Source organism: Apodemus sylvaticus, chromosome 17 (genome assembly GCF_947179515.1).
Source record: "Apodemus sylvaticus chromosome 17, mApoSyl1.1, whole genome shotgun sequence".
Taxonomy (NCBI): domain Eukaryota; kingdom Metazoa; phylum Chordata; class Mammalia; order Rodentia; family Muridae; genus Apodemus; species Apodemus sylvaticus.
In genome coordinates, this window is record NC_067488.1 from 65130752 (window position 1) to 65149888 (window position 19137).

Below are 19137 nucleotides of genomic sequence, written 5' to 3' on the forward strand. Positions count from 1 at the left end.
GCCTGATCTACAGAGTGAGTTCTAGGACAGCCAGGGCTATACAGAGAAATCCTGTCTCAAAAAAACCTAAATCCAAAATCCAAAAAAAAGAAAAAAGGTGAACTGAATGGCGCCTGAGGAACAACACTCCAAACACCCAAGCTTGTCCTCTGGCCTCCACATACACATATGCACATATACACGTGACTACACACACACACACACACACACACACACACACACACCAGAAATTCTAATTACAAAAAAAACAAAAAACAAAAAAATCAGCAATTCAAGTAAAAATGTTCAATGAAAACATGAGAAGGAAAAGTGTATAATTCTTATGTCATTTATTTCAGAATATAAAAAAATGACAGAAACATTTAGAAACCTTAATTTTTAAAGTCTGGTGGCACTATTTGACTTTCAATATAGGCTTTATAAGCAATTACCTTCCATATCTTCACACTCCTGATCACCCACATTCTGATTATATACAGATTTCTTCTTCATCTCTCCTTGCGAAGGAGTTTCCTATAGGATAAATCATAAGAGAATGTTTGTTTGCCATCTCCCAATCATATGAATTTTAAAAGTTTTGAACCATAAGAAGCTACTTTACACATAAAGAATGAGCCAAACCAATCAGTTTGTGGACAACTCAGTACTCTTACTAAAATTATTTATTTACCTATTATTACCATGCTGTGGAGGGCTGCACGACAGAGTTCACGTGCGGCTGGCAGAGGACAATTGTGTAGGGTATTGGTTCCCCTTCTACCTTTTAGATGGGTTCTGGACATTGAATTCAGGTTGCTAGGTATGCTGCAAATGCCTTTATTTGATTAAGCCATCTCACCTACTCAATAATCCCTTTCATAGCACTTACACATCAAAAAACAGAAGAGTTGCCTAATTGACAAGACCCAGAATCACCTTGGAAACAAATCTCTCTATATATGTCTGACAAGGATTATCTAGATTAGCTTAAAGTGGGAAGATCACCCTAGATAAATGTGGGCAGCAGCATGGTCTAAAGAGAGAGGATGCACTGACCCTGCCTCCTGACTGTGGAATCAATGTGAGCAGCTGGCCTCCTGCTCCTGCCACTCAACCTTCCACCACCACGGCCACACTTATCCCCTTGAATTCTAAGACAAAATAAACCCTTCCTTCAATTGCTTCTTCTCAGGTAATTTTTTAACAAAAACAAGCTATATAACTAATGTAATAAGTTTTATATAACTATTAATTAGCAAGTTAAATGATAAATTCCACAACACAGACCTAAGACTATGGAAAAGATAACAATTTAAAATGGAATTATCTAGTAAACTGAGGTTATATGTAGAACTTACAATATTCAAGAAACAACAAAATATGGAGAGATATAACATAGTTTCACAGAAAATCCCCACGTGGCATCTCTAACCACATGCAGCCTCCCCTGTTATTAACATGCCACACCAGACAGTGTATTTGTTCCAATCAATGAACATAGAGTATTATCACTCAAAGTCCATAGTTCCTATAGAGTACTCTCTGGGTGCTGTACACTCTAAGTACTTTGACAAACTAAGACTTCTAGTAACCACTTACAGCTGCTGTGTCTAAAGAGCTTCAGGGCCCTACAACTCATCTGTGTTCTGTCTATTCCTGCCTTCCTACTCCAAATCCCTGACAACTATTCATCGTTTTAGCTGTCTCCATAGTTCTGCCTTTGCTAGAACATTATCTGGTTAGAATCATAGCTTATATCCTTTTTTTTTCCCAACTGTTTCTCTTAGTACAAATGCACTGAGGTTCTCTTTTTCTTAGCATATATTATACTGAGTTTTGATGTGGTATTTTCCTATATGCCTATTTTACACCATGATTATGATCATATTCATCCTCCTCCTTTCTGCCCTGGATCTTCCCACTAATCCCTATTATCTCCCTAACAGTCTCCTTCTGGTTTCATATCTTCGCCAGATGAGTGAGAACATGTGACACTTGCCTGAACCTGGATTTTCCCAGTTAACATGATTTCCAGCTCCATCCATTTTTCTTGAAAATACCATAATTTCATTTTTCTGTTACCATCACCTAAATTTCAAAGTCAAATCTAAAGACCTTAAGTTATATTTTTTAAATCAGTAATTCCATAATGCTTATGATGTTACCTGAAGAGAAATATTATATGTATAGAAAAGAATTTACATTTAGCAGATTAAGCATTATGTCTATTAGAAACAAACAAAAAAGAACACTGAGATGTTATAAACTTATTTCCTAACCAACCAACACACACACACAAAATCTGTAGGCCCACAAATCAGAAATCAAGAGCAGTATACCCTCACATCTGGCAAGCAAAAGACCTAAGAGAAAAAGGAATTTTGGACAGCAGTATATGAAGTGGAAACTTTAAGGGTTCTTTGGAAAGTTAGTTGTGTTGGATGGTGTTTTGCTGGGGCAAACACATGAAGGAGTGTTTTCCTGAAGCAGACACAGGTAAAAGGCTAAGGCAGGCTCATGAAGGAACATTTCACTGAAGCAGACACAGGAGAGGATATTCTGCTAAAGCAAGCACATGAAAGGACACGTGAAAGGGCACGTCCTTTGCCAAGGACATGCATGTATTAGTCCACCTTCCTTTATGTAGTTGAGCTCCATTTGTCAGGACTCCATAGAGAGAAATGCACCAAAAAACTTCTGTTGATAGACTTGAACCAGTTGGCAGAGTGCTATCAGCTGAGACAAACTCAGTGGAGTTTTGCTAAGTCTCTCACATGGAGGACATGTGATGTTTGTAGAGTATAAATAGGACTCCACAGAGTGATGTAGAGAGTGCTTGGCTTCAGGGTACAACTTCGCTGCGCAACTCTCATTGGTCTCACATCTTTGCTGAGAGAGGCACAGCTTCTCCTGGCCTTCCTCCAGGTCCCTCCTGCTGACTCTGCAGGCTGAGGCCTGGTTGTCTCTGCTAGGTTGCATCACTGCTGTTGAGTCATGCTTGCTCTCCCGACTCTACCACACTGGACTGACAGTGTATCCATGAAGTGTTGGAGAGTGGGCTGAGCTGCCACTGCTAACGTGTGAACTGAACTGCTGATTTCCAGACAACACAGATGGGAGTTGCCCTAAAGAACATTTCTAAACATTTCTAAACACTTCCCATCCATCCTTTCTTTTCTACTACCTCTAGTGGGTGATAGGCTATAAGGGAGGCTAAAGCATTTAAAAACCATCATTAAAATAAGTTTTGAAAAAAATTAAAGTTACAACTATAGGAGTAGATTTGGTGATTTTTGTTGTTGCTGCTGTCATTAAATCCTTCTCTCCTAACCAAAACAGGACAATGAACAACTAAATGGTAATTCTTCCCACTCCACCAATCTTAAAAAGAATGGGAAAAGGGCACAGAAAATAAACAAATCTGTCTTATTCCATTTGTGCTGCAAAATACCTGACAGTGTGTTCTCCATAAATAACTGAAACCTATTCCTCACAATACTGTACTGGCAAGTTTGTATTTAGTAAAGGACTAGTTTCTGCTTTCTAAGACAGTGCTTTATCATAGTGGTCTCACAAGCCTAATGGACAGATGGGTAAAAGTGGCCCAGCTAGTCAGGCCCCTACTGCCCTTTAAAAGTAAGTGACTAATCCCATCCAAGGGGGCAGAGAACACACGGCCTAATCACCCCAAGTGTCCACCCCACTACACTAGGAACCAAAAGAGTCAACATAAGCCTGAAGGGGACACACAAGCTTAAACTATAACTAAATCCAAGAGTTCAAGATTAGAACTAGTAAAACCAAATAAAATTAATTTTATTAACTAGTTAAAACAAATTAGTTTTATTAGTAATAAAAACAAATAAAACAATTACAAAGAATCAGAATCTACAATAAGGGGGAAAAAGGAAATGTTCAACATGTTGTTTCTGAATTGCACTTTATTCTTTTTAAACAAAATTTTTAAATCTTTGAATTTTAAATCCAGAACTAGTCTCTCTCTGTAATGACCATAATAAAAATATCTTTTAGAAATGTAAAAAGCATCTTAGTCAGGATGCCCACTACACCCAAGGCTGCACCTGATAATCAGAACTCAGTGACATCACTCACTCAAAATAACCAGACACATCCTAGACCTCCGTGATGCCCACTGCACAGTATATAAGCACAGAACAAGAGCACTGCCCTGCTCTGCACATCTGGAGAGATTCCACCTAGATCTTGAGAGACTGTAGCTGGACAGTCTGACCCAGGATCCTGACCCGCAAATAAGAAACTTCTGTTAGAGACTGGACCTGAACCCAATCTTCAATTAAGATACACAGCACAGGTGAGCAGCCTTGGGGAGATAGACTTTGGATTTATTTAGGCATTTAGAGTGTGAGCCTTGTGTGATTACCCTAAGCATGATAAAATATAACTTTTGTTATACTGTTATAATATCTTTTTGCTTGCAACTCTTTTTAAATAAAGTTTTTTTTTAAAAGTTCTCTTGATACATGATCACCTTTGCAACAATCCCGTACATATTAATACACACTGCTAGAATGAATAAACTTTAGAAATACTCATCTTATTGTACACTGTAAATAAGACTTCTTTGTAGGCTATGGTGAATTCCTTAAACTCTTACTAGTTATCTCGAAATAAATGTATTTTATTGCTGATTAAATAAATGTGTCCTTAAATCAGTATTTCACAATCCTTAAATAAGCATTTGACAATTTTACTCCTAGGAAATATAATTATTCTAACCCAGATACAATTATATTTCACACTACATAAACAAAAAGCCCACTTAATACATTAGTACTAGTCATGCATGTACAGATACTAAATTTTCCTATTCAGCATACTCTTGTTTAAAATGTACATATAATAAGTTCCTATGATCTGAATTTCTGGATAAGATTTTCCTATTACTTTTAGCTACTACTTTTTAACAAGTCATAAATTACCTCACTGATCTTATTAGAGTCCAGTCAAGAAGCCATCTCCATTTTACATGAAATTAAGTAACTAACAAGGCAAATCGGTTGTTAGTACCATGTCTTTGAACAGCCTCTCCGAACTGGGATATTATTGATATATTCCACCAAACTTGGCTTTTTTTTACTATTAAAAAATGTCTATGTCAAAGGTACTGCAAACTAGCTGTGAACTTAATAAATTTCTTTGTTAATTAAGTACCTAGCTCAGGTATTTTATTATAGTAACAGAAAATGGACTAATAATCATCCAACAACCCAGAATAATAACTCCTTACACATTAAGGTACCTTAATGTATTAAACCATCATTTTACATAAGTACATTAAATTAATACAGTGATGATGATGATAATAGCTAATTCTGTCTCTTGTCCCAGTCCCTTAGTTTTGTTTTGTTGACTTTCAAACCCTTTTAGGACAAAGATATTCTCAAAATACAGTAACTGAATCAAAAGCTCTTTTCCACCAAATTCCAGCATACCACAAGTATGTTCATTCCCTCAAAATACAACAGAATGCTGGGCGGTGATGGCGCACGCCTGTAATCCCAGCACTCTGGGAGGCAGAGGCAGGCAGATTTCTGAGTTCAAGGCCAGCCTGGTCTACAGAGTGAGTTCCAGGACAGCCAGGGCTACATAGAGAAATCCTGTCTCTTAAAAAAAAAAAAAAAAAAAAAAAAAAAACCAAATTCAAAAAAAAAAAAAAAAAATACAACAGAACAAACTGAACCAATATCGGTAAGATCCCAGTTACTGACTGGGCTAGGATGAAATTATGCGGTCTACTCTAGTACTTGCCTAGTATGTGGAGAGAATGAAGAGGCAGTAAAGTAGAGAAGAAAAGTTTAGTTTGCAATATCTTTAACATAGAAAAAAATTTTAATTAAAAAATAAAGTACCAAGTTGGGTGGAATATGTCTAAATTATCCCAGCACTGCCAGGCTGAAATGAGAGAGCCACCAATCCAAGGCCAACAAAAGCTATGGGGGAAGGATAGTAATGGGAGGTTGTCTTCTGTTCTGATTTGGAAGGTGTGTTGCAAGTCTAATAAGGTCTTAGCATCCATTAATCCTCTCCACTCCTCTAGCCCTGGCTGTCATTTATAAATTAACACAATGAATGACTTATATACTCAACTAGGGACACAGCTTTGTTAGTAGAATGCTGCCTCGCGTGCATGTAGCCCTGGGTTCTCCTCCCAGAACTACATACTGTACACAGTGCTGCATGCCTCATATCTTAGCACCTGTGAGGAGAAGGCAGAGAGATCTAAGCTCCAGGTTGCCCTCAGTTACATAGCAACTTCAAGACCAACTTGGGTAATCTTGTATTGGAAAAAAAAAATACACCAATAGTTTATTTTTTGAAAAGTCCAACACAGATCATAAAGTTTTTAGACATCACAAGATATTGAGATTGTCTACTAAATGTAATCTCACATCAATATTACAGATTACAGGGCTGGAGATATGGTTCAGCGGTTAAGAGCACTGACTACTCTTCCAAAGGTCCTGAGTTCAAATCCCACCAACCACATGGTAGCTCACAACCATCCGTAATGGGATCTGACATCCTCTTCTGAAGTGTCTGAAGACAGCTACAGTGTACTCACATATAAATAAGTCTTTAAAAAAATATATTACAGATTACAAACAGGCCCTCAAATAATATCTCTAACTAGTCAGACACTACCATATTCATTATGACTCCAACAGCCTTCAGTAAAAAGTGATGAAATATTTGACATTATAAGATAATGTCAATAAAATATATTACTAGCAAAAGGAACAGGAGAGAAAAGTAAAAGCTGAATGAATTCACTCCTAGAACAAAATATTCTAAATAATAGGATTATTCAGACAACATTCTACAAATCTATGCTAAAATAACAGCCCATATACTAATTCAAGTTCCTTAAAGTTGTATCAAAGCAAGCCCTAAACAAATAGTCCCTTAAAGTTCTGAAATTCACATCCCACAAATCAGAAGTTCCTTTCCTTTTTTATTTTTTAAGATAGGGCTTTGCTATGTTAAACTTTCAACCAATGAAACAAAAAACTAGACCTCCACATGTAAAAGAAACTAGATCTATCTTTTACTCTATAAAAAAAAATCATCTCAAAATAGATCAAAGAATCAAAATGGACCTTAATACAAGTGGGTCTCAACCTTCCTAATGCTACAACCCTTTAATATAGTTTCCTTATCTTGCAGTGACACCCACCAATAAAATTATTTTTGATGCTACTTTGTATCTAATATGCAAAAGATCTGATATTCAACCCCTGTGAAAGGGCCATCTGACTCCCAACCAACAGGTTGAGAACTGCTAGGCTACAGGAAAACCTAAGCAAATGGGCAAGGACTGCTCTGAAAATGCCTCCAACAGCACTAGAAACAAATGTGGTAAACAGGATCACATGAAAGAAGTGTCTGCACAGCAAAGGAGACAATCACTGAAATAAAAAGAAAGCCTCCAGAACAGAGGGGGAAAAAAATCTTTGCCAACTACATAGAAGATTATATCCAGGATATATAAAGTACTGCAAACTTTAAACACCAAAACATCCAAATCACCCATTATTTTTTTTTTCTTTGAAACAGGGTTTCTCTGTGTAGCCTGGCTGTCCTGGAACTCACTCTGTAGACCAGGCTAGCCTCGAACTCAGAAATCTGCCTGCCTCTGCCTCTGCCTCTGCCTCCCAAGTGCTGGGATTAAAGGAGTGTGCCACCACCGCCCAGCTAAAATCTTTTTCTTTTTCTTTTTTAATTTATTTATTATATGAATACACCGTTGTCTTCACACACACCGGAAGAGAGCATCAGATCCCATTACAGATGGTTGTGAGCCACCATGTGAGTCCTGGGAATTGAACTCAGGACCTCTGGAAGAGCAACAGGTGCTCTTAACCACTGAGCCATCTCTCCAGCCAAATTACCCATTACTTAATGGGACAATGAAATAATAAATAAGACAGTTCTCAAAAAACCCCAACAGACCAACAGATGCTTGAGAAAGTGTCTGCTATCCTTGGCAATTAAAAAAAACGTCATTTAGGAAATAAATAACAACACTGTCCAGGTTTCAGAAAAAGCAGTTCCCTTATTGATTGTTAGGAATATAAACATGTGCAGCTATTATGAAACACTGTATGGAGGGTCATCAAAAATAGAACCTCCAGGGCCGGAGAGATAGATGCTTAGCCAGTAAGAGTATCAACTGATCTTCTAATGATCATGAGTTCAAATCCCAGCACCCACATGGTGGCTCACAACCATCCATAAACATATCTGACGCCCTCTTCTGGTGTCTGAAGACAGCTACAGTGTACTTACATATAATAAATACATCTTTAAACAAAAATTAGAACCTCCTACACACACAGGAGACAGACACACAGACAGACACTCACACACTCACACACACACACACACACACACTCTCAAGTACATTCCGAAGACTCCTTAGTCAGTATATCAGAGTTCCATGTGCAGAGAGAGCTACACTGCTCACATTAGTGAAGAAAAGAACAGCAACAGAAGCCCATCAACAAGAGAACTGGAAAAGTACAGTACAGATACACAGTGGGGTTTTATGTAGCCAGTCACTAATAAAATAAAATGACATCTGAAGAAAAATATATACAACTGAAAATTATGATGTTAAATGGTACAAATTAGTCTTAAGACAAATAGCATGTTTTCTCCCACACATGGAATATAAATTTAAGTGTGCATGTATCTACATAGATGTATTCACAAGTAATCAGACTAGAAAAGGAATCAAGAAAAAGGAGATCTCAAGGAAGCAGGAAAACAGAAGGACACCTAACTAGAAGAAAAGGCGCCAGATAAAGGGAAGAGAAATGCAGAGTGGTTAGGAAGAGGAATCGTTGAGAACAAAGTACAAGACAGACACACACACCACACATGCCATGATAAAATGTAATATTTTGTGTGCAACCTTAAAAAATAAAAGATTATTTTGGAGGCCAACAATAAATATATAAAATAAAAAGGAACATTACAGTTACTCTATTACAAGTAACTTTAACTTTTTCAAACATATTTTAATGATGATTCTTAAATGCTTTACCCTCCCTTGTAGCCCACCACCTACCAGAGGGAGTGGAAAAGATAGGATACAGAGGAAGTGGACTTGTTTAGAAAGGGTTCTTTGGAGCAATTTCCATCTGTGTTGTCTGGAAATCAACAGGTCAGCAGCAGCAGCTCAATCCATTTGCAAACACTTCACAGATACACCAGCAGTCCAGTTCTATAAGTGTCAGGATAGCAAATACGAATCAGAAGCCATGGCACTACCTAGCAGAGACAGCCAGGCCTTGGCCTTGGCACGATTCAGCAGGAGGGACCTGGAGGAATGCCAGGAAAAGTTCTGGGCTGTGCCTCTCTCAGCAAAGATTAGCAAAGATGCGAGCCCCATACTATAAGTCAAGCTCAGCCTCTGCTACTGTCCGTCCATCGAGTCCTATTTACACCCTCCAAACATGTGTCCTCCATGGGTCTTGCTTCAGCACGTGTGAGTCTGTCTCAGCTGACATCACACTGCCAATCAGCATGAGTCCACAGAAACTGCAAGAAGCCCCAGCACACCACCAGAAGCTTTTCACTGAGTTCCTCTCTATGAAGTCCTGACAAACAGAGCTCAACTATGCAATATAAGGTGGACCAATACATGTGTGTCATTAGCATCATGTGTCCTTTTGGTGCTTTAGAAGAGCATTCTTCCTCCTGTGTTCGTTTCAGAAAAACACTTCACTTGTCTACCCCAGCAAAACACCATCCAATACTTTCCAAAGAACCCTTAAGTTCCCACTTCAAGTTTAAAATTTTATCACCCTAAAAGAGAAACTATTCCCTCTCAAAATGTACATTAGCTGATCAGTTTCCCTGGTGTTCTTTCCTACTGACATCTCCAGAAGATGTCATCACTGTGTTCCTTCTCCTTCTACTCTCATATCCCCAATCCCCTATCTGTCTCAAACACAGGAAAAGGTGCAGACTAAATCTGAGATTGTCCTCTGATCTCTATTATATGCTATGGCATATATATGCAAATTACACACTCATATACTCTCTCTCTCTCTCTCTCTCTCACTCTCACACACTCTCTCTCTCTCTCTCTCTCTCACACACACACACACACACACACACACACACACACACACACACACACGGAGGTGGGGGACAGAGGCAGAGAAAAAGCTGACTTGTATTCCTAACTCCCTAAGAAGCCATTTTATGTACCAACATAAAAGTATAGGTAGGGCTGGAGAGACAGCTCAGCAGTTAAGAACAACGATTGCTCTTCCAGAGGTCCTGAGTTCAATTCCCAGCAACCACATGATGGCTCACAACCATCTGTGATGGGATCTGATGCCCTCTTTTGGTGTGTCTGAAGAGAGCAATGGTGTAGTCATATACATACATACATACATACATACATACATACATACATACATCTTTAAGAAAAATGTATAGGTCTCAGTCATGGCAATGCATGCATGTAGGCACGGGCACTGGGAGGGCCACGCAGGGCAGCTTCTTGGTTGGTGTGACCCAACCATTGGTCTAGGAAGGAGAGGGTCAACATTGTGAGGTTTTGCCTTCAGGATGACTGGCAAAGCTGAGAAGAAGTGAAAAGTGGGTGGCTGGGGAGGCGCTAAGGCAAGCCGAGCTCCTCAGTCCCCTGTGGCCCCAGGAGCTGCAGAGACTTCCCGGCTCTCTGCTGTTTAGGGGCCAGAGCCTGAGTCCATCAAGGAGGAGTGAAAACAAGAACTGGAGAAACCTGAAGTATCTAAAGACGTAAATGGACGTGAAGCCCCTCTTCCTCTCACAAGCAATGCTGGCAGGCTGGCAGCTGCTGCGTGCAGGGGGAGTGTGACATGGTTCTGGACACTTTGTCCAGGATCCCAGTGCACCTTCACTTCAACATCTTTGGGTTGAAGCTGGAGCTGGGCATGCTCGTACAGGTGGGTGCCCTGCTTTCCAGGCAGTCTTCCGAGGATCTCAATGAGTCATGTTTCCTTCTGTGCCTGAGGCTCATGGAACCCCACTGTGCAAGGGACACTCTACTGGGAAGCAGATGTACAGAAAAAGATGGTGAAATGAGGCAGAGACAGTGTAGGAAACAGTCAGCAGTGGAGTGCGGGTGATAAGTACCACCTCTGTACAGTCCTCTTACTTAAAAACTTCCCTTAATTACCTATCATGTATGAGCACAAACACACATGCATGTCTTGGCATATGTGTGGAGAGCAAAGAACAACATGTAGAAGTCTCTGGTCCTCAGGTGTGGTGGCCATCGCCTCTGCCTACTGAGCCATCTCACTGGCTCTGATTCTTCTATTCCCTTCTACATATCTGAGACATTTAAAAATAAAATGTTGGGAAAAGTAAAAAAAAAAAAAAAGTATAGGTCTCTTTTTATAAAATATGGTAAACATGCCACACAAATAGTCAAGAAATGTATTTTAAACTTACTTCAAAGCTTATTTATATTGGCTTCCCCAGTAATTTCAACCTTACTACTTCTGCGGCAGTTTTAAGACTTTTTAAATATGTATGACTGTTTTGCTTTGTGTAAGTCTGAGCACATGTGGGTGCTGGGAATTAAACCCAGGTCCTCTGAAAAAAAGTAGCCAGTGCTCTTAAGAGCTCAGTCATTTCTCCTAGCAGTTTTGAAGCAATAAAGACAATTACTGTTTCATATGTCTCATTCATATTATGTTATTGTCTAATTAACTGATCCTACAGAAATATAGCACTGCACTGAAGTCATCCTACCTAAAAAGTTCTTTCACAATAAGGCTTTCAAGTGAATGATAGCTTACAATTTTTCTTGAAATTAGTAACATTATTATTAATAATTCTCCATTAGAACAGTAGAGTTATGAAATGTTTTCTTACAGGTTATCAGGCATACAATAGTGCTGCAACTATATTTACAATAGAATATCATATACAATTTGAAAGATTCATTGCTCTGGGAATTTTCAAAAAAACATGTTGTCTTAATATTTTCATTTATTTTATACTGTTGAACAACTACTGTGTTAGAGTGTGGAGCCTAACATAAGAATATAAGAACAATGTAAATTAAGATCCTGTACCCTTCCCTATACATAGAGAAATACAATACATAAAATGGACAAAAATGCACATACAAAGTGCCACATGTTTGATAAGGAAAGGAGTATCTAAGAAACTGAGAATACTAATCACAGTAAAGAAAAGAACTGTTTAAAAACATTTTCAGGGCTAATTCGGTCAAATTTGCTTAAGAAAGCAGTAGGTCTAGGCCAGAAAAGAGAGAGAGAGAGAGAGAGAGAGAGAGAGAGAGAGAGAGAGAAAGAGAGAGAGAATAACGAGTACTAGTTTCTGAATGACAGTAAGAGCCTGATTAATACTAAGCTTGACTTAATAATGTAAGAATCATGCTTTGATATATACCTGTTATACCTATATATAATCTGTTATATACCTAACAGTCAATAAAAGTAGTACCAACATGAACTAGTCTTTAAAAGTCTGCATTAATGAATGTAGTGGTTCTCAACCACTGCTAGGCCCTTTGATACAGTTCATGTTGTAGTGACTCCCAACCATAAAATTACTTCATTGCTGCGTCATAACTATTATTTTGCTACTGTTATAAATCATAATGTAAATATGTGATGTGCAGGATACTCGATATGTGACACCCTGCTCTCAAAGAAGTCATGATCCACAGGTTGAAAACAGTTGCAATGAACGCTAAGATGTCTTAACATCAAAGTACTTGCCTTACAAGCAACCTGAGTTTGACTCTTAGATGTGTGTACTGAGTCAGAGAATTGCATTAATCAAGAACTGTTTGGAAGGTTTCTGAGGATTCTTTCCCCTGGTATTAAACACAAACACAACACCCTTTCCATATGGTTAAGTCCTTGGGTTTTGTTTGCTCACAGTTGAAAGTTCAGAACATATACAACAAAGAACTTTTTAAATAAAAGACAATAAAAGTCTAACCTCACTGTTGGGAGAAAAAAAAGACTTGTGGAACTAGTTCCTAGTATGCAAGATCCCCAACTATTCTATCTCACATTCAACACCCACACATCCCAACCCACCCCCAAAAAGTAAGTTCTCAACATACTCAAAGCAACTGAAAAGAAAGGCTAACAGAACTGCACTAAAGGACTCTTTCACTGACCAAATTTGAACAAGTAAAGATAAACAAGCATCAACCTCATTAACAAATGGGCCTTTAATCTCAGAATACTTTACTACAAAATATCTATTAGCTACTAAGACTTTAAAATTTTTCTAGGTTAACAGTCTAAAGAGACATTAATTAGAATGAAATGTAAACCAGAATGCTTGTTACAAAATTACTAAGGAAATGGGCAAAACAATGAGGTCCGAGCTTAGTGTTAATATGTCAAGATTAATTATTTGACCTTGATACTTACATTATAATTATATAACAGAACTGGGTGCCATTAATCCCAGCACTTGGAAGACAGAGGCAGATGGATTTTCTATGAGTTTGAGCTTGGTCTAGTGAGTTCCAGGATAGCCAGAGCTACACAGTGAGACCTTGTGTTGAAAGAATAACAACAAAACAGAAATGTGTTCATTTAAGATGATTAATACTGCATCTGCAATTTAATCAACTAGCTCAGGGTTTTAATAAAAATGCTTAGACTTACAACTCTTCTAAAGTTTGCCATTAAGTATCCTACAAAAAACAGAACACCTAAACGTCCTGTGTAATCAAAGTGGTATGTTTAAAACAGCAGTGATTCCCAACCTGTAGGTCATGACCTTACAACAAACTTCGATCTCCAAAAAATATTTATATTACGATTTATAACAGTAGCAACAAAAACAATTTTATGGTTTGGGGTCACCACAACATGAGAAACTATATTAAAGGGTAGCAGCATTAGGAAGCCAAAAGCAAAAAACAATACAAAACAAAAAACCAAGTTTTAGAGTAAATATTTTCCCTCTTGGAGGTGGGGGTTGGAGGATTAAAGATAGAATCCTTGTACCTGTTAAACAATTTTCCACTACTGAACTAAATCACTGACCCCTTATTTGTTATAAGACTTTTCTACTACCACCTAGGTTCAGTCAGGTAACCAACACTCTCCAATTTCCCAATTACACCAGCCAGATTTCTTCTTGTTATCAACAATGGAAATAGATATCAGTATTTACAGCCACAGAAATGTCTACTGGACAGCAATGATCTAAAGATTGGAAGGACAACTGATATAATGCCTATCTATAAGCCAACATAAGATGACCCTACATATAGATATAAAGCAGAAACTCTAACCCTTAAATTATTTAATCGCTCTAGAGGCTCAAGTCATTTCTGTAAAATAGATTAATACATCTAATATTACAAAGCTGCTGCAGGTAAAAGGTAAAGTGTCTACAGCAGATTGGCTAGCAGTAATTATTAAGTAACATTAGGTGTCTTCTATACTCTGGGTTAATCATTTTTTAAACTGTGAAATTTCAGGACTTTTAGAACTAGTCAAGCAATTACACAAACACCAATTTGAAAAGAAAATTAAGGTCCTACTTGGTCAATAAGCCAATGTGTTTCATACTGTTATACATCTCTAACAAAAGCATAATTCTTACTCAATGTTCATCACATTCGACCTTACTAAACTCCCCGTGAGACACTGTGGCTTCTGTAACAACACATTCAACTCCAGCTCCTCTGACCTTCACAGTATTCTCTGGGAGTTCATTCTTCCAGTAAACTTTTTAAGGCCACTGTGTTTCCAATCTAGGGCATCTCTATTTTTCTTCTTAGTTATATTCCCTCCCAGAGTAATTTCACCCATATCTATTGTTTCAATATTTTGCATCTCCCCTGACTACTGCTAAAAGCCTCCACGTAGATCTTCCCAAATACACTAGCATTGCCTCTCCTTCAAGACTTAGCACCATAATACCAGTTCTGTCTATCCTATCAAAGTACCAAAACTATATCCAACACAGCTTCTAAAGGAACTTAAAAAAAAAAAAAAAAGACTTTGCTTTTAATTAAATACCCTAAGATTTCTATATTTCCACAAATGATAGATTTAAGGCCATAAACTGTCACTCTTCTTTTTAAAAGAACTACTGGTCTAGATGGGTAGCTCAGCAGTTAAAAAAAAATAAAAAAAATAAAATAAAAAAACTTGCTGTTCAATGAGGACCAGAGTTTGGACCCCTGCCGTTCATCAAGTGGCTCACAAACACCTGTAACTGAAGTTTTGGCCTCCACAGGCACCCAAGCACACATGTGAACAGACACTCAAGAGACAGATACATGTGTACGCACATGAAAAAAAATGTGGACTCTATGTGAACATGGGCTATATGCATGAATGGAAATAATTTGGCAACTTTAAGATATGATGCTTAATAAACTTTAAAATCTATAATAAACTTTAAAAATACCAGCTTTAGTAGTTACAACAGAAAGCATATGAATCCATGAAATAGTTATCATTTACTACTACAATGCTATGCATTGTTCAAATTTTTAGGAGTAAAACATTGACAAAATGGCAAACCCTGAGCCAGTGAGATGACTCAGCAGGTAGTGGCACTTGATACAAAGTCTGGTGATTTAATCTGATCCCTAAGGTCCACAAGAGAACATACCTTCCCAAGTTGTCCTCTGAACTCCATTCATGGGCTTTATGTGCACATGCACTTGCAATATAAAGAAATATAAAGAAAGAAAAACTAAGACAAAATCTGTTCTCATGGAAGTTGCATTAGACTGAAGAAACATAATAAACTTGTTAGATTAACAACAGTATGTCAGAAAGGGATAAAATGCTGTGGGGGAAACTGACATAAAATGAACTGGGAAGCATGGGAGACGGGGATGCTGCTTCAGATGGACAGTCAGAGAACACTTCAGCAGCACTGGAGAAAGGCGGTTGAAGAAAAGGTAAGAAGATGGAGTCAGAGAAGAAACCTAAGTAACTTCAGAGTTATGTAAAGGCCACAGTGAGAACTATGGATTTACTGGGACTGTGAAAGAAAGCCGTTTGAGAAGGTAAGTAACATAATCTAATACAAAAGGCTCATTCTGGCTGGAGAGTGTTAAAGACTGTGAGTTAACAAAGATAAATGGTGTTGTCTTCTTTGTCTTTTTAGGAAGTTATTTTCCAAGCAAGAGAGGATGGTGTTTTAAAATTCTCACATTGAAATTTTATTGTGTCATAACTTTAATTTTTAAAAAAGGACAAAATTCAAAGGTAATTCTTAGGAACAAAATTTAAAATATATCTTTCAATTAATTTATTACTAATGTGCTAGGTAGGAGTGTACAACATGGCACACACACTAAGGCCAGAGAACAACTTTCATCTTTGTATGACTTCCAAGGATTGGACACTCAGGAGGCCTTTACCTGATGAACCGTCTCAGGCCCACAGAAGCCCCCAACTACCAGCAGTGATACTGGCTCTTTTAACTCTAGGCTCCTCAACTTACCACAGTCACCATTGCCCAGATGCAAACAAAGTGCAAGGTAAGGAAGAGAATTTTAAGAATTTGGGTTTGGATACTAGAAAGATGGCTTAGCGGTTAAGAACGCTTGCTGATCTTCAAGAGAATCAGAATTCAGTTCCTAATACCCATATCTAGTGGTTCACAACTGTCTGTAACTCTAGCTCCAGGAGATCACACACCTTTTTCTGGCCTCCATAGACAAATAAGTAAACAACAAAGTAAAAGTTTTAAAAAAACAAAAGACCTGGGTTTTAAAGCTAATATAACTGTAATCCCCAGCACTTGAAACAAAGGCAGGAGTATCAGAAGTTCAAGGCCACCGTGAGCTATGTGATATATAAAACTCACCTGATTTTCAGTAGGCAAGGTAAGGCAAAACACCATTTACATCACTAACAGACAAGAGCAGATGCTTTGATACACCATGCACATTATTTTATAACTATATTTATAATACAAGTGTGTGCTTGTATTACTTCAAAGCACATCGCCCTCTTAGAATGGTGGTTTACAAACTATCTTGCATTGAAGTACCTAAAATGTACAGTTGTTAGGCTGTTAGGCTGATGGGTAGTTACCACTTATACTTCATTACTAAAGGTTATCTGTCAGAGATGACAGCATATTAGGTAGGTTTTCATGAAAAACGGCTCATAAACTGATGGGTGCTCTAGGAAGATGGAAAAATTGAGAATACCTAATAGAAGGCCCATAACTACATGAAGGAATTCCAGGAAGAAAATTCTTAAAATGCTCCCTGTATCATGCTTAAGTTACCTAATTCACACTGTCTTTTGTATTTTTCTCCTTTGTCATACAGAAGGCTGCCTTTTCAGTACATTTACAGGAGGGCAACAGCATTCAAGTTTAACCCAACTAAAACCTTAAAATGTACTTCAATTTGAAAGATAAATTCCACTATAATAAAACTGAATGTTCTTTTAGTTATTTACAAGCAATCTTTGAAAAACTGACAGTGGGTCAATGGTGGTGCACACCTTTACTCCCAACATTCTAGAGGCAGAGGCAGGCAGATCTCTGAGTTTGAGACCAGCCTGATCTACAGAGAGGTTCCAGGATGGATAGGGCTACACAGAGAAACCCTGTCTTGAAAAATGACAAAGGAAAAAAATGACTGCATAAACAAAACACAAATTAATTTATATCTAAAGATATTTTAAACTTTTCTTTTTTGTCTACTTGGGTAAAAAAAAACAATAACAACAACAACAACAACAACAACAAAAACTACCAGCCTTTTCCTTCTGGTTTTAAATACTGGTAGAATGGTTAAGCCGGTGTGCCCAAGCAGAGGGGAAAAGGGGGGTGAGGGTGGGAAAGCACGGTGTGGAGAAACAGAATTACACAATAAAATTTGATTAAAAATACCGGCTGAATACAAGGGCTAAGAATCTATTGCCTTCACTGTTTTGGGGCTGCGGCTAATAAATCATACATGAGTTCTCTTTTCCTTAAAAAACGAGAAAACGCATTTATTGATATACTTTTCCCAAAATTCAGAGAAAACTGCCCAAACTGGGGGAAAAATTAACACTACCATCTACTAGTCAAGGCAAACTAAAAACTTTCTCGTCAGTTTTGCCTAAACATGTTAGTTTGCTGCTAGTATAAGAATGGTAGCCAAAATGTATCCCAAAATGAATAAAAAGAAGCCGTGGCCAACGCTGTGAGACGGTAGTTTTACGTAGTACAATCAGCACGGAAAACTTCCATTATGCATTGTTTACTACATCACACATGAAGACGATTAACCGCACTACTGTAATACGATACTGTACATATTAACGCATGGGGAGTGTAGTTCACCATTTCAATCTGGGAATGTTTCCCTCAATTGCAACCAGGTGTCTTTTAAAATAATTCTTCGACATCGGTGCAAAGACGAGCATGTTGTATTCGTAAATCTTCTAAATGGTACAAAATCCCCGGGTCTAAGGCGGGGCGAGTGGTCAGCCCGAGTTTAGGTCTCCTGGCCGGTCAGACCATGGTCAGCCCAGGCAAGGGGTTTAAAAAAAAAAAAAAATGAGGCGGGGGTAGGGAGGCGGCCGCCGAGGGAAAGGCCGAGGCCAGGCGCCCGCCCGCTCTTCCTCATTCAGGCGCTGGAGAGGTCACAGCCTAGGGAAGTTTGGTTTCACCAGCGGGGCCGGGAGGCTCGGAGCTGAACGCGAACTCCAGCGTACAGCAGCCTGGCTGGGAGCGCCCGGAAGCCCGGCCGACACGTTTCCACTGCGGGTGGGGGAGCTGCGGGCCGGGCCTGGAGCCCCTTCCTGCCTCGGCCGAGGCCCCGCAGCCCGCGCCGCCCCGCTCCTAGGCCCCGCGCGCGCCGGAACCGGACCTCCGCCCCGCGCCGCGGCTCCAACTTTGCTCGCAGCGAAAGGCGCCACCCGAGCCGCGCGCGAGCCCCAAACTTTGCCCGCTCTCCCGACGCCCGGCCCGCGCTCCCCGCCGCGCCGCTCCGCTCCCCGGACGGCCCGTCCGCTCTCCCTGGCCGGCCGTGTTTACCTCAGGCCGAGGTCCAGGCGTCGCTCCGGCGGCCGCGCCAGCGCAGGAGACCCGGTCTCCGTCAGTCCGCCGCTAAGTTCTGCACCATGGACTCCTCCG

At 39.1% G+C, this 19137-nt stretch overlaps 1 protein-coding gene across 3 annotated transcripts in view; it reads right to left on the reverse strand.

Annotated features, from left to right (window-relative positions):
* Positions 1-19137, reverse strand: part of Scaf11 (SR-related CTD associated factor 11) — a 51809-nt gene extending 32672 nt beyond the window's left edge. For 2 of the 3 annotated variants that reach the window (XM_052161758.1, XM_052161756.1), the window contains exons 1-2: positions 19039-19137; positions 432-513 (exon numbers count right to left, since the gene is read on the reverse strand). In XM_052161758.1, coding sequence (XP_052017718.1) covers positions 432-492 — 61 coding nt within the window. In that variant the 5' untranslated portion in view covers positions 493-513; positions 19039-19137. Of the gene's footprint in view, positions 1-431; positions 514-9091; positions 9248-19038 lie in introns of all 3 variants that reach the window. The other variant, XM_052161757.1, reaches the window with a different exon arrangement.